Source organism: Ochotona curzoniae, unplaced genomic scaffold, assembly GCF_017591425.1.
Source record: "Ochotona curzoniae isolate NIBS_2020 unplaced genomic scaffold, NIBS_Ocur_1.0 scaffold_2453, whole genome shotgun sequence".
In the NCBI taxonomy this organism is placed as follows: domain Eukaryota; kingdom Metazoa; phylum Chordata; class Mammalia; order Lagomorpha; family Ochotonidae; genus Ochotona; species Ochotona curzoniae.
This window is the reverse complement of record NW_024467094.1, coordinates 7,380,293-7,398,784: the sequence shown is the minus strand read 5'-3', so window position 1 is coordinate 7,398,784 and position 18,492 is coordinate 7,380,293. Positions and strand designations below refer to the sequence as shown.

Sequence of the window (18,492 nt, the reverse complement as noted above, 5' to 3'; positions counted from 1 at the left end):
CAGCGAGAAGCTGTTAGGGGAAGATGAGTAGTCAGGGAGCACGTGTTTCCTGCGTCCAAGGACAGCGGGACGAAAGGAAAGGGTAAGTTATGACCAAGGCAGGGGGAGCCCTGGGTCAGTGTCCAGCAGAGGTTGAGTCTTCTGCTGGGGAGCTGAGGTGTGATGGAGAGCAAGGCCTGGGACTCCAGGAGTCAGGGCCTGAGAAGTCAGGATGGGGAATGGACCATGGCGCCCCAGGCCCCTTGGACGAAGGCAGGGCAGAGGCTGGCTGCTGGGCCACGAAGGGGAGACTGCGAGAAGGTCAGTGCTGGACGGCGAGGAGCACTCATGAGCCGCAGCGAGACCTTTTCATCCAAGACAGAGGAATTCAAAAGCAACCCGGAAATAAAGAATTAGACTCTCCCAGGCATGTGATGGGTTTCCAGGTTGATTTTCTACAGCAATTCAAAAGTATCTGAGACAAACAAACTTTACTACCACCAAAAGTTTTAAACCCACTATCTCTAATTCTTTCTTTCAATAATGTGTATGCGTACAAATAAGTCCAGGCACAGAAGTATACAGATGCAGAAAACAAAAATCATTCTTGCTCTTATCATCCAGCAGACAAACCAGTATTAACATTTGAACCAACTCCTTTTGGGGTGTTCCTAAGTGACTGAGATTTTAATGTGCACTCACGTTCACCTTATCCACTCTCATTCACAGCATTTGTTCATGCCAGTAAGAACATGTGTGGGTGTAACACAAAGCCCGTGGAAAGGACATGGCATACCTTTTCCACTTCTGTGGGGCTTTGAAATTTTGGAAAATGTAGAAGTTACAAGAGGAAAATGAACTCATATCAAAGGAAAGGCAAAGAAATAATACACACTAATTCAGCATCCAGCGGCCAGGCCAGGAGGGCCACGTGCAGCGATATGGCACATGAGGTCTTAAAGACATTACTAATATTATACTGAATAAGCCACATGGTGACTATTTATTTGAATACTCTCCTTTGTGGTTCATATAAGTTGTATTCTCTTAAACTTATCGAACAGTTACCAATAATAGACAAAATTTTACATTAAAACCTCTACGAATAACATCTGAATGGTTTCTTATGTATGGCCTCTTGTGTCTAATTTCTTTCACTTAACAAAATGGTCCCAGAGTTCATCCACACTGTCGTGTGTCTCAGAGCTTCATTCTTCATGGCTGAATAATATTCCACTGTAAAGATGCACTGTATTTGTTTATATAGCTGGACATTTGGAATGTTTATACTTTTTGCTTCAATTTTGACTATCAGGAATAACGCTCTATGAGCGTTTATGAGCAAATTTCTCAGTTATCTTGAGCACATACCTAGTAGTGAAATTGTTAAGTCATATAACTATCCATTTAAGTCTTTAAAAAAAAACAATTATTTATGGCAGAGTTATTTCAGACAGAGTTACAGAGAGAGGAGAAGCAGAAAGACTGAGATCATCGACCGGCTGGATCACGACCCAAACATTTGCAGCAGCCAGGGCTGGACCAGGCTGAAGCCAGGAGCTTCTTCTGCGCCTCCCATATGGGTGCAGGAGCCCGTGCACTTGGGCCATAATCTGCTGCTTTCCCAGGCAGGGAGCTGGATCAGAACAGAGCAGCCATGACTTAAACTGGTACCTATACGGCATGCCGGCTTCACAGGTGGCAATCTTACCAGCTATACTACAAGGCCAGCCCCTATATTTAACTTTCTTTTTTTTTTAAGGTTTATTTATTTATTTTTAAAGATTTATTTATTCTTATTGGAAAGGCAGAGATATACAGAGAGAGAAAGTCTTCTGTCTGCTGGTTCACTCTCCAAGTGGCTGCAATGGCTGGAGCTGAGCTGATCCAAAGCCAGGAGTCAGGAGCCTCTTCTGGGTCTCCCAAGAGGGTACAGGGTCCCAAGGCTTTGGGCCATCTTCTACTACTTTCCCAGGCCACAAGCAGGGAGCCGGTTGGGAAGTGGAGCAGCCAGGACATGAACTGGTGCCCCTATGGGATGCTGGTGCAAGCAAGGTGAAGATTTAGCCACTGAGCCATTGCACCAAGCCCTGTATTTAACTTTCTAAAAATGTATTTTATTCCCCACTCCTCAAATTTAGTTTTGTATTTATTTGAGAGGTAGAGAGAAGGACAGAGAGAGCCTCTCATTCATTGGTTCATTCCTCCCACACTGCTGGCTTGGCAGGAGGCTGGGATGAGGAGCTGGAGACAGAACCAGGTCCTCTGGTTCTCAACATGGAGTCTCAACACCAGAACACCTGCTCCCCAAAACTTCTTCTGTTGTTGTTTAAAGATGTATGTGTGTGTATGCATGTATATAGCCATGCATCGGGAAGCTCATCAAAGAGATGAGAGAATGTGTTTCCATCTGTTGGTTGACTCCTCAGATGGCCGTAACAGGGAGGTCTGGACCAGGCTGAAGCCAGAACCCGGGAACTCCACCCTGGCCTGGCATGTGGAGACGTGCCAGGGCACCAAGCACTTGGGCCATTTTCTGCTGCCTTCCCAGAAGTGTTAGCTGGGAGCTGATTCAAAAATGGAACAGCTGGGACTTGAACTAGTGCTCTGATGGGACCCAATCCACAGTTTAACTTGATATGGCACAATGCTGGCACAGTCCCCGGCCCACTGCCCTAAAATACTTTCTTACTTATCTCAGACGGTCCTTCTTCCTCCTTTTTGAGGTATAAACTCTTTTATCTTTCGGGGTTACCTTCAAGTAAACCTGGGCATGGGAGCTCTTCCCTGAATTTCTCTGTCCCAGTATCTCCCCGCGCAGCCCCTCACAGTCCCCACAGGCACACACTGTTAGCTTTTTGTGTATGCTCATGTATGATCGCAAAAACCGCCCCATCCCCTCTGCCCAGCCTTTTTTAAGTTCATTTTTAATGGTTTATTTATTTTTATTGGAAAAGTAAATGTACAGAGATAAGGAGGGACAGAGAGAAAAATCTTCCAACCACTGAGCCAATCCGAAGCCAGGAGCCAGGAGGGAGCTTCTTCTGGGTCTCCCAAGAGGGTCCCAAGGCTTTGGGCCTTCCCAGGCCACAAGCAGGGAGCTGGATGGGAAATGGAGCAGTCAGGAGATGAACCAATAACCATATGGGATCCCAGTGCATGCAAGGCAAGGATTTAGCCACTAGGCTATCATGCCGGGCCCTAAGTACATTTTTAAAAAGTTATTTGAAAGGAAGAGTTACAGAGAGCTTTGGGGAAGAGACAGAGAAAGACTGCTTTTCCAGAAGTATCTGCAGGACACTGGAGTGGAAGTGGAGCAGCTGGGTCTCCACCTGGCACCAATGGGTCTTGAACTGATGCCCACATGGGATGACAGCATTGCAGGTGGTCGCTTAACCCTCTAACGCCACAATGCTGGCCCTGTCATCCAGCCCTTGGGCTCTTCCTTTGCTTGGTAAACAGTTCTCTACCTGCTTCTAAAGAGGCACAATGAAAAAAATAAGTTCCCATTGGCAACTGCTAATTTTCTGTGTCCTTTTAAGAACACTGTACGGATAGTACCACCTTTTCCTTTCATAACTGGCACCGTCCATGCGCTGGGGCGCCTTCCCCTCTCCCCAGCTCAGTCTTTGAGGTGGAACCTCGCTGTCTCCACCAGCCTAACTTACATCCAGCCTATGTTACACCCATTGACTCTGCGTTGCTTCCATGCTTTTCAAAGAGCTAGATTGATCAGGAAGAGTTTCTGTAGTGAAATCCCACTGCTTTTCATCCCATTTGGACCCTTTGCTAAAGTGACCAATGAGGCTACTGAAATCCGTTGACACAGACAATAAATGGATACTCTATCACTGTAAAAATTCAAAGTCAACAATGAAATTAAGATGCCCCCTTAAGGATTCTTTCCCAAACTGCTCTTCGGTTGGTATGTAAACCTCAAATATTATAGAGACATATACATATAACTCGTGGAAAGACAGTGTTTCAGTTTTTTTAAAACACAAACTAAAATTGCAATAATGTATGTATTTAACTAAAAATAGGATAATATATATATATTCTTTAGTAGTTTGTTTTCCATCCAATTATTATTTTTAAAGATTTATTTTTTATTGCAAAATCAGATATACACAGGAAGAAGAGAGACAAGAGAGAAAGATCTTCCATTTGATGATTTACTCCCCAAGTGACTGCAACAGCCGGTGTTGCGCCAATTCGAAGCCAGATCCAGGAACTTCTTCCGGATCTCCCACGCGGGTGCAGGGTCCCAAGGCTTTGGACCGTCCTCGACTCCTTTCCCAGGCCACAAGCAGGGAGCTGGAGGGGAAGTGGAGCTGCTAGGATTAGAACCGGTGCCCATATGGGATTCTGGGGCATTCAAGATGAGGACTTCAGCCGCTAGGCCATGCTGCTGGGCCCTTTCCATCCAATTAAATGGTAGAGAATCTCACCAAGTCTATACATTTGAATGTAATTTTTTTTTATTTGCTGTGCATTTTATTTATTTAATCCATACTGCTAGACATGACTGATATCTTCTCTCATGAAATGAAGAGGTGGTGGGTTAAAGGGTAAACTCCAGGCTTTTATATTTCAACAGCCAAAAAATCAGAAGAAATGTTAATGATCCACATGGGTTGTTGACCTCTCACCGCACTAATAAGGACATAAGGAAAACAGTAATAATCAAACCTTTACATTCATCACTGTCATTTCTTAAGATAATTTAAAATGGGGCCCAGTGCAGTAGCCTAGTAGCTAAAGTCCTCATATTGCATGTGCCAGGATCCCATACAGACGCCAGTTCGTGTCCCAGTGGCCCTGCTTCCCATCCAGCTCCCTGCTTATGGTCTGGGAAAGCAGCCAAGGATGGTCCAAAGCCTTGGGACCCTGTACCCTTACAGGAGGCCCGGAAGAGGTCCCTGGCTCCTGGCTTTGGATTGGCTCAGCTCTGGCTGTTGAAGCCACCTGGGGAGTGAACCAGAGGACAGAAGTTCTTCTCTGTCCCTCTTTCTCTCTGTATATCTGACTTTCCAATAAAAATAAATAATTTTTTTTTAAAAATTATTTAAAATAGGTTAAAATGTTTGGTGATTGAAAAAGAAGTAAAAATATCTTGAAGATTTTTCAAGGGAGTTTTCAAGTATAGTAAGTACATGAAGTAATTTTCCTTGCTTTCTTTTTCTCAAATCCATTCATGGACAGATCTATACATACGTGTACACAAGTGGACAAATATACCCCATACAAACACATCTCATTGTTGGAAAGGATACTTTTGACATTATAAGGATGTATCTGTGTAAAAATGCACCCTGAGCATCACACCCCGGCCACTAGCCAGCCAGGAGTCTCCCCACCAGCTCTCTGGGTGGGAAATGAGAAGTCACAAAGCATGCTTCCCGTCATCCTACCTGCTTGTGGAAGAGCACAGGTCTCAGCTGTCACTCTGGTCCCTACTCCAGGGTTGGGACCTGTGCTCACCATGAAAACAAGCATGAGATTTTTGCATACATACACACAGACAGATACGAGTGTGTTTGTTGGAGGGGGAAGGGTTTATAACTTTTGCTAAGTTTCTTGCTTTTGCTTCAGAGAAATGACCTAGTGGCTGGCCTAGGTGTCCCTTACAATGCTTCCTCTGGGTCTTTTTCTTGGAGATGTAGTTTAACAGGTGCATGTCTGAGTTCCTTCTTCTCACCTTAACGACCTTCTCATCAAAAACAAAAATATGCTCCTCTACCAACTATTCATAAGGGCTTTTCATTTTTTTTTTTTTTAATTTTGAAGTACAGGAAGGAAAAGGCAGAGTGATGCCCATGTTGAAAACTGACAGGCAGAAGCAGCTGGGGACAGTGAACCGCACAGGAGCAGATAAAAAGCCTAAGGGAAGACAGACTAGATGGGCAAAAGAAATACACAACACTCTTGAAACACAGGGGGACAGAGAACTGAGCAGAGAGGGGCAGGCTGACAGAGAAAGAGACAGACTAGCGGGGAGAACAAGGAACGTGACTGACAGAGAGGCAGGCAAGATCAGCGGCAGGCTGCAGATAAGTGAAAAGAAAGGAGAGAGAGAGAAAGAGAGAGGAGGACAGATAAAGAAAACACCGAGGTAAGAAGGAAGACAAAGTGATAATAGTGTTTTCCGTAGCAGTGTTTTATAATTTATAAAGTGCTATCACATACACTACTGCAGGCAGACAGATGGGGTGATGGAGGGATATAGGCCAATCAGACAGGAAGACAGGGGCGGTGGCCAATCAGAAAGAAGGCTAGAATGGAGCTCAAGACAGAGAAGAGGGAAGACAAGAAGATAGAAGTGAGACAGGAAAAGACACACACACACACACAGGCTGAAGTAGTGAAATTCAGGAATACTGGCAGTGGAAAAGCAGAAATGAAAGGACAGGGCATTGTGTGTGTAAGTTTTGTCACCATTTTTTCTCAGAGCCTTGGTTAGAGGCTACGTCTTTGTCTCGTCTGAAGTGTTCCACTGGCTCTAAGGTGGCGCAGAAGATGAGCCAGGGGGTAAGAAAGCAGTAGTAAGAAGCCAAACTTCCTGGGCAGGCTAAGGTAATGCCCTAAAAGGACAGAGATGCCCAGGCCTTGCAAGGACTCACCCAGGCCAGGCGGGGAAGAGTGGTTGGGCTGGTGGCGGTTCTGGCCAAGCTAAACTCTGCTGACAGCCTCTGCAACCTTGCTCTCTCCATCTGTACCACAGTGGAGTGCCCACACACGCCAGGCTCTCAGGTCATTTTTTTTTTTCACAAATAGTTCTATAATGAAAAGACCAACCAAGGTGAGCCGTCACCAGGGCTGTTCACCATGCAGAACGGAAAAGGCGGATAGGAAAGACACAAGTACTCTCTTCCAGCCCTGGTAATAAATGCATGCAACCAGCAACCGTTCAATCAGAACACAGGTGCCACGGGGAAACACGGAAAAGCCATGGGGCAAAGGAGGGAAAGCCATCTGCTTCAGGACAGAGTTCTACCAGGCAGGACCGGGAGAGAAGCAGGAAGGGGCCCAGCCAAACCCCAGCAGACACGGCTATGTGTGGAGCCAAGGAAAGTTCTGTCGCTGCTGTCCCCGGGGAGAGGAACACAGAGTGGGGAGGAGACGGCCGCAGGACAAGGCCAGCTTTTCCCAGGATTCTGTTTGCACTTTAAAGATTGTAGACCATGGGGATGCCCTCCTACCAATTTAAGATGACTGAGATTGAAGGTGGGGGGAAAAAACAGGGATGTGGACAGCAAGAATCTTCCAGGCAAATAGTCAGCCAAAAAAGCAGGAAGCTGGTGAGAGACAGGGAGAACAGCAAAAGATTGTAGTGGCAGACTGCCTGAGGTATCCCAAAGACGGAAAGAAAAGGGTGTCCCACCACAGAGGTAAGCATCAGAGGAGGCAGGGCAAGGGGCACAGGGTCACTTAGGAGACAGATTACTCCCCAGTGATGGGATGTTGGTAGGGGGGAAGCCAAGGAGGCAGACATATGGGAAGACTGCAAAGAAACAAGTGCTCACCAGTGGGTTGGATGGTGGCAAGCCAAGTCAGGGAGACAGGTAAGAAGACAGACCCAAAAGGAGCCAAGGCCGAGTGATGAACTTGAGTATGGCTAAGAGAGGGACAAGCAAAAAGGTATAAATCAGAGGCAACCCAAGATGGGGTGCCAGCGTGGGGCCTGGAAGGTAAATAAACCAAGAAGACGCAGGCTGCAAAAGTGATAGAGCCAGGCAGGCGAGGAGACAGATGGCTAGAGAGAGAGAGGTGGGCAAACAGCCAGAGAAACAGACAGACAACCAGAGACCGAGGGAGGGAGGCTGCCAGCCAGGCAGGGGAAGGGCAGACGGGTAGGCAGACAGACCCCAGAACAGGGGCAAGCAGGTAGGTAGGCAGGTGGAGCCCAGGAGAGGTCAGCCTGGAGTGCTAGCAGGGCAAGGGGAGGGAGGCCCAGGCTAAGCGGCCAATCCATGGGCAGAACACACTCGCCAGAGGACCTGACGAAAGGCTGCCCACACCTGCAGATCCCGCTATGCGTGACAGGCAGGGGTGAGGGCATCGGGGTAGGGAGCTTGTGGCGCATGCTGCGCACAACGTGGCCCACACCTCCAGGGAGACACTCTTCCCAGTTACAGTATGAGCCACAGACACACACACACACACACACACACACACACACACACACACACAGGACCAGGAAGAGGGGGAGTCGGGCATCCATGAGGAAGAGCCACAGGCAGTCAGAGCTCAGAAGACAGGCGTCAACATGAGACTGAGAAGGAATGGCATGGAAGAGGTGATGAAGGCCGAGTCCAAGGGCTGAGACTCGTTTCGGGAGGGGAACATTACACACACACAGATGGAAGGAGAACTCAAATGGAACTAGTGAAGACTAGAAAAAGAACAAACTTGAACCGGAGAGGAAGAGAAGTTAGACTCAGGACAGGAATGACAGGGGAGTAGAGGCAGGAGAAAAAAAAAATTTTAAAAGGCTAGATTAAAAAAAAAAAAAAAACCCCAACTAAGAAACATGGAGAGTCAACCAGTAAATACACTAGCAGGAGGGTGGGACACCATCAAAGAACTTCTGGACTCCTAGCCATGATTCCGCATCAGACCCCCTTGGCATGCCGCCCATCCCTCCGCCCTGACGGTGCTGTGGGACACTGCAGCAGCTCCACTCGACACAGAGAGGAACAACCCACACATCAACCGTGGCCCTAGCTTGCTCCAGGATAGGAAGCCATAGAAAGTGGGACCCAAAGAATGGGGGAACATCAGTCAGGGAAGAGGAGATGGGTAGGCCAGAGGGGAGGACTAAGCAACTGGCCCTCCTTCCTAGGGCTCCACTGGCAGGCAAAGTCTACTTTATGTCCACAGCTCTTTCGAATCACCTCTCTACCACTCTGGGATTCTTTGCCAGCCGTCCAGTTGATCTTGGGGACCACCTGAAGGTAAACACTGGGGTACTTGCAAATCACAGTCAAAAGTTAGATCCTCGATAATGGAGCAAGATCCCTACCTCTTTTTTTTTTTTTTTTCCTCAGTCCCAGTTACTTTTCTCTGTCATGAGAGCTCAGTTTCTTCTACTTTATCAACGTTGGAGATCATGCAGGAAGAAGGAATAAACTGAAAGGGAAGAAACAGAAAATCATGTCACCATCTTTAGGCAGGACTTCTTTCCTTTTTATGCTTAAAAATCCAGTCTAGTCACCCCACAAATTAATCGCTCAAGTCAGATGAATTTTACAACTGAGCAACGGGAGAGGGAGGGAAGGACACGGGAAGGAATGGGGGGGGAACAGAGAAGATCAAATTTATAGCAATTATAAATCACGGAAAAGCTGAGCGAAAGGGAGAATCAAACATGGACTCCTTTGAAAAAAAACTCAATCATCATATCTATTCATATCTCTCCCCCAAAAGTCACTAGGGCTTTTTTGTCACTTTTTTTTTTTTAAAGAAACAAGGGGGGAAAAAAATCCAGTACCGCTTCTAATTTAAAAGATACGTCTACGATTAAATGCGTTTTGATTTCAATGAGGTATGTAGAAACAGAGTTATATGTAAACATATATTTCATCTTTTTCCTTTTCAATGCCTGAAGGGGAAAAGAAAAAAAAAACCCTTCACATCAAACCACTCCCTTCTGAAGTATTCAAAAAAAAAAAAAGCTTTTCTTTAGAGAAGGGAGGTGGGGAGGAAGAGACCAGTAAAGAAAAGAAAAAAAAAAATAAATCTAGTTGTACTAGTATCTAACTAGTTAACCTTTAACAATTTATGCTGATGTCAGACTGAGCATGAGTACTGATTAATGCCCCCCCTCAAATATTTTTATGAGGGGGGAGTCAGTCACAGCAGCCATTTTTGTTTTATGCAGAAATCCTTCATGCCCCCCCATCACACACACACTCACACATACACACTTCAGTACACAAGGAAAATATCTCTATTAATCTGTTCACTAATCAGTTATGAAAAAAGGGAGAAATTTGTGGATTTCTGGGTAGAGGCTTGGAGATGGGGGTACAACAGAGAGGAGAAAGGGGGGGTGAAAAATGAAATATTAAGACAGCCATTTTGTTTAAAAGGGGACTTTCCCCCCCTTTCTTTCTTTATGGAGGGGGTGGCGGTCCTGGAGGGGGGGTTGTTTTAAAAATAATTTCAAGGCGGCCATCTTAGTGCCTCAGCTCTGTGAAATATTTCTGAGCGCCCCCCTCAGAATTTAAATATATTTAAAGCTACGGGGGGGGGTGAGAGAAGTCGAAAACTTTTATATATATATATATATATACATACATTTTTTAAAAATTCCTCTTTCTTGTGCTCTTGAGAGAAAAGAAAGAAGGAAAAAAGTCTCTCAATTTTTTTTCCAAGAAAATTTTAAGGGCTGGTTTGGCCCCCCTCCTCAGACGGCCGCCCCGAGGGTGGGGGTTTTGGAGGGGGGGTGGCCCAGGGGTTTGGGGGGCTGGGGGAGGCGGTGAGGAGGAGGACGCTGCCGCCGAAGAGGAGGAGGAGGAGGAGGAGGAGGAGGTGGTGGTGGTAGCGGTGGGGGAGGCGGGCGGGCGGTGGGTGGGGGGGTGGTGGGGGGGCCAGAGCCACAGGATGGCTTCCCCTCTGAGGGACGAGGAGGAGGAGGAGGAGGAGATGGTGGTGTCGGAGGAGGAAGAAGAGGAGGAAGAAGAGGGCGACGAGGAGGAGGAGGAGGTGGAGGCGGCCGACGAAGACGATGAGGAGGACGACGACGAGGGAGTACTCGGGCGCGGGCCGGGCCACGACCGGGGCCGCGACCGCCACAGCCCCCCCGGCTGCCACCTCTTCCCGCCGCCGCCGCCGCCACCGCCGCCACCGCCACCGCCGCTGCCCCCGCCGCCGCCCCCGCCGCCAGGTAAGCGGCCGCCCCGACTCCCCCGCCCCAGCCCGAGTGGGAGCCGCGGGCGCGCCAAGAGCCGGCGGGGGGCGAGGCACCCACCGCGCGGCCGAGCCGAGGCGAATCCGGGGCGCGGGGTGCCGTCTCGGGCCGGGCGGTCCCGGGCGGTCCCGGGCGGTCCGAGCGGTCCCGGGCGGGCGGCGGCGACGGCCGCCGAGCCAGGCCTCCTCCCCTCCCCCGCCGCACCCCTCCCCCGCCGCCGCCGCCCGGGCTGGAGAGCGCTGGGCGCGAGCTGCGCGCGCGGACCGGGCCACCACTTGGTCGCGGCTTTCGGGAGAGGAGGAGGAGATTTTTTTTTTTTTTTTTTTTTTTTTACTCTCGGCGGGGAGGGGGTAGGCAGGAAACGGCCGAGGTGAACCGAGGCCCCCCTCCCTGGCCGAGCGAGGGACCGCGGAGACCCTGGCGGCCGGACGGCGGCGTGGGGGAGGGGCGCGTGGGGGAGGGGCGGTCGCGGGAGCTGCCCCTGGGGTCCCGGCCCCGGTGGGGCTGGACTGAGGGAGAGTGGGCTTTGCTTGAGTGGAGCAGACCGCTGCTTCGGGCCTCTCTGGTCAGGATTTGGGCAGAGTTTGGGGGGGCAGATCATGTCCTTAGGACCCTCACCCCCCCGCACACACACTCCACCTGCAGGGACTTAGCTGCTCGCCAACTCCGGGGTGTGCGGTGGCACGCGGGGTGGGGTCGGCGTGAGTGTTTGCGGGCGGCTGAGACCCTACGGGCAGGTGGTGTCCACTCCACTTCCTGGAGTCAGACTACTTAACTCGGCCCCTCCAACTCCAAGATTAGGGAAGAGCAGTATCCCTTAAGAGAGGGAGCGAGGGGGAGGGTGTCTTAGCCGTGCTTTGGGCTCTTTTGTGTCAGGTGCGGGGGCAGGGGGTGGGGGGAGTCCCCTCCCCCCCATGACCCTGTCTGTCTGGCGTGGCTGAACTACCCAGCTGTGACTCTCACGTGGCTGCCACTCACTGTCACTCATTCTCACTCCAACCACCCTACACCCTGACCGCATCTGGGAGGTTGTAAATTGCCCACCCAGCTGTGCTGCAGCTTGACCAGGACTGGCACACACCCCCAGAGTGCCAAGTCACCTGGCACAGCACGGCTGGAGGGGACAGACTGCTGCCTGTTGCAGCAAGCACCCCGCAGTGACCCCACCCCTCCCGCAGTGACTTCTAAGCTTTAGGGTAGGTGAGCTTCTTGGTGGCCTTGGCCCGAGGATTTGAAGAATGAGATGGGACAGCCAGGCAGGCCCCAGGCCTCTGGCAGACAAACAGATGCACTCAACTTCTAGACATGACCTCGTGATGTTTGTAACGCTGTCATATTGATTGGTGTGGCGTATGTGGCAAAGGTTCCTATATAATGGAAACCACTTTTGAGGGAATATGGGGCTGCTATCCTGGTGGGGCCAGGTTGAAGGGAGAACAAGTATTTCTGCTAGAAACTCAGTTAAGACTCCTATTCCGCAAACTCAGTAAAGACTGACATTCTGAAGGCTGGTCTGAAGAAGGGGAAAGTTTTGCAAAAGTTATTCCAGAGAGCCTGCTGCTTTCCCCACAGGAAAAAAGAAATAAAGAAAAGTGGGGAGAGGGTTGCCCATAGGGTTGCCTGCAGCAGGGGTGCTAAAAAGAGGACTAGGGGGTGGCAGGTTCTGAAAGGGGGTGACAGCTCTCACCTATCTGTGTCCCACAGTCGGAATCAGATATCTGCGTGATTTTGATCCTTGATCTCAGAACGAGGCAGCGGAGGTGGGGGGGAGGGACAGGGAGAGAGAGAAAGCGTGAAAGAACCTAAGATTGAGATGGGTCTTTGTGTCAGCCCTCCCTCCCCTTTTCTCGCTTTGCTGTTTGAAGAACCCAGCAACGGCAGGCGCTTGAGATTTTTCATATTTAAAATGAAACCCCTCCCTTCTCACCCAGGACTATTTTTCTCTATTTCCACCCTGCAAGTCAAACGAGTGACCCAGATACCCGCCCCTCCCCCTTTCAGATAACTGTCCGAGGTAAAACTTTGGGGAAATATTTTTAGCTTGCTCATTATTTCTGCCTACCTAAGTGTTGAGGGGGTGGTGAATAACCCTCCTCTAAGGAAATTCGTCCTGGTTGCTTTCCCCCCCATCCTTTTCTAGAACCTGAATTTGTACAGATCCGAGGTTTCTATTGTTTTTCATCCCCACTGCTCTGATTCCTCACCATTTTGTTTCACATTCTTACCCAAGACCAATTTTATCCCTTCCCCCTCTCTCCAGCCTCCTTACATTGTTAAACGTTTAAAATAATAGCACTCGTGTGGGTGGGGGAAGGGAGCAGGAAGCCCAAAACTCATTTCTTCTCCCTCCCCCTTCTGGCAAGTCTAGAGAAATAATATAACATAATATATAGATGTGATTCCTTTGGGGGGTGGGGGTGGGGAATGATTGTGGGTGGTGCGGAAAATTCTGGTAGTTTCTTTGCAAAAGGTCTGAAAATACAAACCCACCCCCTGCCTGCAGTACGCATGTGCAGCAGGCCTATTATGGTGGTGCGTTGTGGGGGGAGGGAGGGGAATTTGAGAAAAAATAAATATATGTGTGAGAGATTGATGGTGAGATTAGGAGAGAGGGGCGGGCTGGAGGCGAGGCTCCGGGGCCCAGACTCCTCCCGCTCGCCCGGCCGCCAGGCTCCGCCCCGGCCCCGCTCGGCGCCCGCCCTCCTCTCTCCCCGCCTTCCCGAGCTCCGAGCCGGGATGTGGGAGCGTCTGGGCGCCGGGCCAGCATCGAGTGGCTGCTGAGACAGAGGTTGGGACTTAAGATTGGCCCTTCTTCTCCCTCGCTCTCCTCGCCGTCCTCCTTGGCCTCTCGCCGCCGCCGACGTAGGCCCAAGTTCGGGAACCTCCCGCTGGGGTTGCGAGTGGCGTTAGCACGGGCTGCTGCGCAGGAGTCCAGCCCGGCCTCCCCTTCCCCGCCCCCGCGCCTGGGGGTGACCGAGGCCACTTCCCTGATCCTCAGCCAGCTTGGCCTGCCCTTGCCACTGCCCCAGCAGCCTTCGTTGTGTGTGTTCCTGTTAACCCCGGCCGGTCCCTGGAGGTAGGAGGAGCGGCTGCCTGGGGCATGGCGTCTCTCTGACTGCCTACTACAGCCACCCGATCGCTGCCAAAAAACACCCCACCACCCGCCCCAGTTTCTCCTGCGGCACCGGAGGACGCAGAATTCCGGAGTTAGGAAGAAAGGTAGCGCTGAAGGAAGGAGCTGGCAGGCTTCTGAGGCAATGGAAACGGTGGCCTCTTGTATTCGTTGTGGCACTTCCCCCTTGGCTGTGCTAGGAGGAAGAATTGTTGGAGCCAGGAGATGGGTCAGGCCCAGGCTTTCCTCTCCACGTCAGCTGTCTCTGGCCAAACAAGACAGGTCTGGCTGGTTAGTCTGGTGCTTAGAGGTGGCGGGGGATAAGCAGGTTCCATGTCTGTGTAGCATCCAGACTTGGTCTGCAGGGAACAACCAGCCTGCAGGCAAGCTCCCATGGACTGGCAGGGGGTATGGAGAATGGGGGTGAGATGGGGGTACATCTGAGAGGACCCTGCCCCAGGCCATCTGAAGAGAGAGCCAGGTCATCCTCTGCATTTGTGTACCTGAGGCGGGGGTGTGTATGTGTGCACATGCGTGCATTTCAGAGAGCGCGTGCTGGGCATGTCTGTGCCTGTGTGCAGGTGGGACTCCCTCACCGCATATAGCCAACAGCTCAGGATGTCTGAGATGAGATACAGCGGTGGACTAAAACCAGGGGACCAAGGCTAGGACTCCCAAGAGCTCAGAGGGCTTAGGCCTAGGGGCAGAGATATATGAAAGCAGGTCCTTGACTAGGTTGGGCAGAGGAAGTTTCCCTGGGAAGTTGGAAAGACTTGCTCCTGCTGTAACAGGCTGTGATGGAGGAGGCCAACGCTGAAGGCCCCTGTGGGCAAGTAGTGAAAATGACCAGCTGAGGATTTCCTTTCCTCTGGGACTGCATGTTAGGGTGACATTAGGGTGACGTGATGACTGCTGGTGATTACCCAGAGCAATGTAAATAGAAGCCTCCCTTTTGGCTAAAAAAAGACAGTCCGGGCCCCAGGGTGTTAGCGTGAGAAACCAGGTGTCCACCTTTGGCTCTCCCTTCTCAGCATCTGGCTCTGGGAGCTGCCAGCTTGTGTCTCCCCACTCCAAGTGCTGGGGTCAGGCCAGGCCAGCAGCTGGGCATGGCTTCCCCAGCTCCTGGGCAGGACGCCAGCTGGCGAAGTGAGGGGAAAGGCAGGAGGAGCCCTGGCGGCAACTCAAAGGACCTGCCACCATCAGAGCCCATGGCCTGGAGCCTGGTCCCTTGTTAGTAGGAGGGGCGAGAAGGGAGTGGCTTGGCTGCCTTTCCCTTCTGACCCCTGACCTCCTGTTCAGAACATCCCAGAGCCCTCGAAACACTGTTTGCTTCCAGCGAGGGGAGGCTAACTTTGCAGGCTTGGAGGCCTGAGTTCCTAGAGAGTGGAACCCAAAGGGGTTGGGGGATCCTAGAGGCCACGCGGAGGCTTAGGGGGCCCTGCTGCTCTTGGCTCCCCCAGACAAGGATGACATTCGACTGCTGCCTTCAGCTTTGGGTGTGAAGAAGAGAAAGCGCGGACCCAAGAAGCAGAAGGAAAATAAGCCGGGAAAACCCCGAAAACGCAAAAAGCTCGTAAGTGGCAGACCCAAGCTCTGTGGCAAGATCCAGGAGGCTTGGCCCCCAGAGACAGATGTTTTCTCTGGTCCTGGTTCTTGAGGGTTGGAGTTGGAATTGGGGGCTGTTGTGGAGGCACAGGCTTGGACACCCCACCCTCCCCCCCTCAAGCTGTTACTGGGATGCACCTGTACTCCAGCAAACCAAATCCAGAGCCTGGCAGCTCCCTGCCCTCCCGGGCAGCTGGAGGAGGTCGCTAGACCTCAGTGTCTTCCTGTGCATCAGAGCAGCTCTGAGGGTACACCGGAAGTGGTTAAAGGTGTCCTGCTTTCTTGAGCCTAGGATAGCGAGGAGGAATTCGGCTCAGAGCGAGATGAATACCGAGAGAAGTCAGAGAGTGGGGGCAGCGAATATGGAACCGGACCAGGTCGGAAGCGAAGGCGGAAGCACCGAGAAAAAAAGGAGAAGAAGACCAAGAGGCGGAAAAAGGGGGAAGGCGAGGCCGGGCAGAAGGTGAGTAGAGTTAGGGAGTAAGGGTGAGAAATGGACCTGAAGGCCTCTCAGTGGAGAGGGAAAGCCCCCGGGGGAGGGGAAGAGGTGTGGCTCCTGAGAAATGGGGCTGGCCAGGGGAGTGGAGAAAGCCAAGGAAAGTTGTTGAGTAGGGGGTGGGGGGTGGAGAGGCACCCCTAGGCCACCGGGTGGGGCCAGAGGACCACACAACTCACTGTCACCTGTCACTCCCAGCAGGTAGAACAGAAGTCCTCAGCGACCCTGCTGCTGACCTGGGGCCTGGAGGATGTGGAGCACGTGTTCTCCGAGGAGGACTACCACACACTCACCAACTACAAAGCTTTCAGCCAGTTCATGAGGTGCAGCAGGGCTGGGGCATTCTCTCCAATAGATCCAGCGTGGGGTGGCCGTGTCCCTGTGGGATCTGATCAAAGCTAAAGAAAGCATTCTTGAGAGAAATTCAAAACACATGCACACAACATTCACGTGTCATTTTAGGGAACCCTCATCCTCGGGAGAATCCCAGGATCCCAGTTGAGAACTCCTCACTGAGGGGGATATGGTCAGGGAGCTCATGATCCCAGGGACAGGCTGAAGACCTGACAAGGGTATTAGCATAGAGGAAGTTACCCAAGCAGGTGCATTTTCTCTAACATGACTTCTCTCTAGACCAGACCCACAGGGTCCCATCAGGATTCTTGAACTTTCTCAGTTATCCAGTCCCCTGCCCCTTCCATAGGGCCTGGTGCCATTGGAAGCTGTCCTGCTGGCAGCATTGGGGCTGGACTGCAGTGGCTGTGGTCCCAGTGGAGGAAATGAATAGTGAGGCTCAAGGGGAGGGGGCCCTTCAGCAGAGCAGCTCAGGGCCCTAGCAGCACACAAAATAGGATGGCACACGTGCAAGGGCAGGCAAGAGCAAACGGACCCCTTTCTGTTTGGTTTCCTGTACTTGCTAGCTGTTTGCTTCTTCAGAAACTTCTTTATTTATGGACATTTCAAATCAACATTTTTCCTAACAAGACATTTTCTCACCATGCAGGCATCCTCACTTAGACTCAGGGGAGATGGTGGGTTTTCCCAGACCATTTGTGAAAGTGTCCGGGTTTTCTGCTGCTGTACTCACAGGCCCCTAATTGCTAAGAAGAATCCGAAGATCCCGATGTCTAAGATGATGACCATTCTTGGGGCCAAATGGAGAGAGTTCAGTGCTAACAACCCCTTCAAAGGGTCAGCAGCTGCTGTGGCGGCAGCAGCAGCGGCAGCAGCAGCGGCCGTGGCTGAGCAGGTGTCAGCTGCCGTCTCATCAGCTACCCCCATTGCACCTTCCGGACCCCCTCCCCTCCCACCACCCCCTGCTGTCGATATCCAGCCACCACCCATCCGAAGAGCCAAGACCAAAGAGGGCAAAGGTGAGGAGTTTGTAGGGGGAAGAAGACTACGTCCCAGAGGTGCCCCAGGACCCTATGCCTCCTGGGGTCCTGGGGTCCCTTGTTACCTCCACTCCTCTCTCTTATGTAGGTCCAGGGCACAAGAGGCGGAGCAAGAGCCCCCGAGTGCCTGACGGCCGCAAGAAACTTCGGGGAAAGAAGATGGCACCCCTCAAAATCAAACTAGGTCTGCTGGGAGGCAAGAGGAAGAAGGGAGGCTCGGTGAGTACCCCTGACCGGGGGCTATTAAACAGTCCCAGGGACTGTGAGGGTGGCTGAAGTGGGAGCCAGAGGTCAGACAGGGAGCCCTGTGCGGGCTGCCCCACTGATGCTTGCAGGGCTCCGGACAGTACATTTTTCAGAGCGACGAGGGCCCTGAACCTGAGGCCGAGGAGTCAGACCTGGACAGTGGCAGTGTCCACAGTGCCTCAGGCCGGCCCGATGGCCCTGTCCGTGCCAAGAAGCTCAAGAGAGGACGTCCGGGAAGGAAGAAGAAGGGTACGGGAGTGGGCCGTGTGTGGGCTGTCGGTCAGCATTCCTCTCACCTCTGGCTGCCTTTGTTTCCAATTTTGACTTTTCTATTCTACCTCCTTCCCCCTCCTCCTCCTTTTCCCCCTCCTTTTCTTGGTTCCTCTTGTCCCCAACGGGGTATATGACAGTCCTGGGCTGTCCTGCAGTGGCCGGAGAGGAGGAGGTTGATGGCTATGAGACGGATCACCAGGATTACTGTGAGGTGTGCCAGCAGGGTGGGGAAATTATTCTGTGCGACACCTGCCCTCGTGCCTACCACCTCGTCTGCCTTGACCCTGAACTTGACCGGGCTCCTGAGGGCAAATGGAGCTGCCCCCACTGTGTGAGTACCTGATGTTCCCCAGAGACATGCCCCCCTCCACTTTAGCTTCATTCCTCCCCACCTCAGCGCCAGGAGCCCAGGCACACCAGGACCAGAGTTGCTGTACACAGAATCCTCTTGTGCACCTTGCCCACATCTCTT

The 18,492-nt window shown here is 51.7% G+C and overlaps 1 protein-coding gene and 1 long non-coding RNA gene across 6 annotated transcripts in view; one reads left to right on the top strand and one right to left on the bottom strand.

Annotated features, from left to right (window-relative positions):
* Positions 1 to 8,782: 8,782 nt before the first annotated feature.
* Positions 8,783 to 11,048, bottom strand: LOC121170392. Its single transcript, XR_005885952.1, has 2 exons — positions 10,955 to 11,048; positions 8,783 to 9,111 (listed from the first exon to the last, which is right to left on the bottom strand). It is a non-coding gene; the product is annotated as an uncharacterized LOC121170392 (long non-coding RNA).
* The window catches only part of CHD3 (chromodomain helicase DNA binding protein 3), a 24,413-nt gene continuing 16,488 nt past the window's right edge, over positions 10,568 to 18,492 (top strand). For 2 of the 5 annotated variants that reach the window (XM_041001530.1, XM_041001529.1), the window contains exons 1-8: positions 10,568 to 10,870; positions 15,467 to 15,579; positions 15,904 to 16,074; positions 16,306 to 16,430; positions 17,197 to 17,480; positions 17,590 to 17,720; positions 17,837 to 17,996; positions 18,158 to 18,351. In XM_041001530.1, coding sequence (XP_040857464.1) covers positions 10,588 to 10,870; positions 15,467 to 15,579; positions 15,904 to 16,074; positions 16,306 to 16,430; positions 17,197 to 17,480; positions 17,590 to 17,720; positions 17,837 to 17,996; positions 18,158 to 18,351 — 1,461 coding nt within the window. In that variant the 5' untranslated portion in view covers positions 10,568 to 10,587. Of the gene's footprint in view, positions 10,871 to 13,564; positions 13,683 to 13,838; positions 13,971 to 15,466; positions 15,580 to 15,903; positions 16,075 to 16,305; positions 16,431 to 17,196; positions 17,481 to 17,589; positions 17,721 to 17,836; positions 17,997 to 18,157; positions 18,352 to 18,492 lie in introns of those variants that run through there. The other 3 variants (XM_041001531.1, XM_041001532.1, XM_041001533.1) reach the window with 3 other exon arrangements.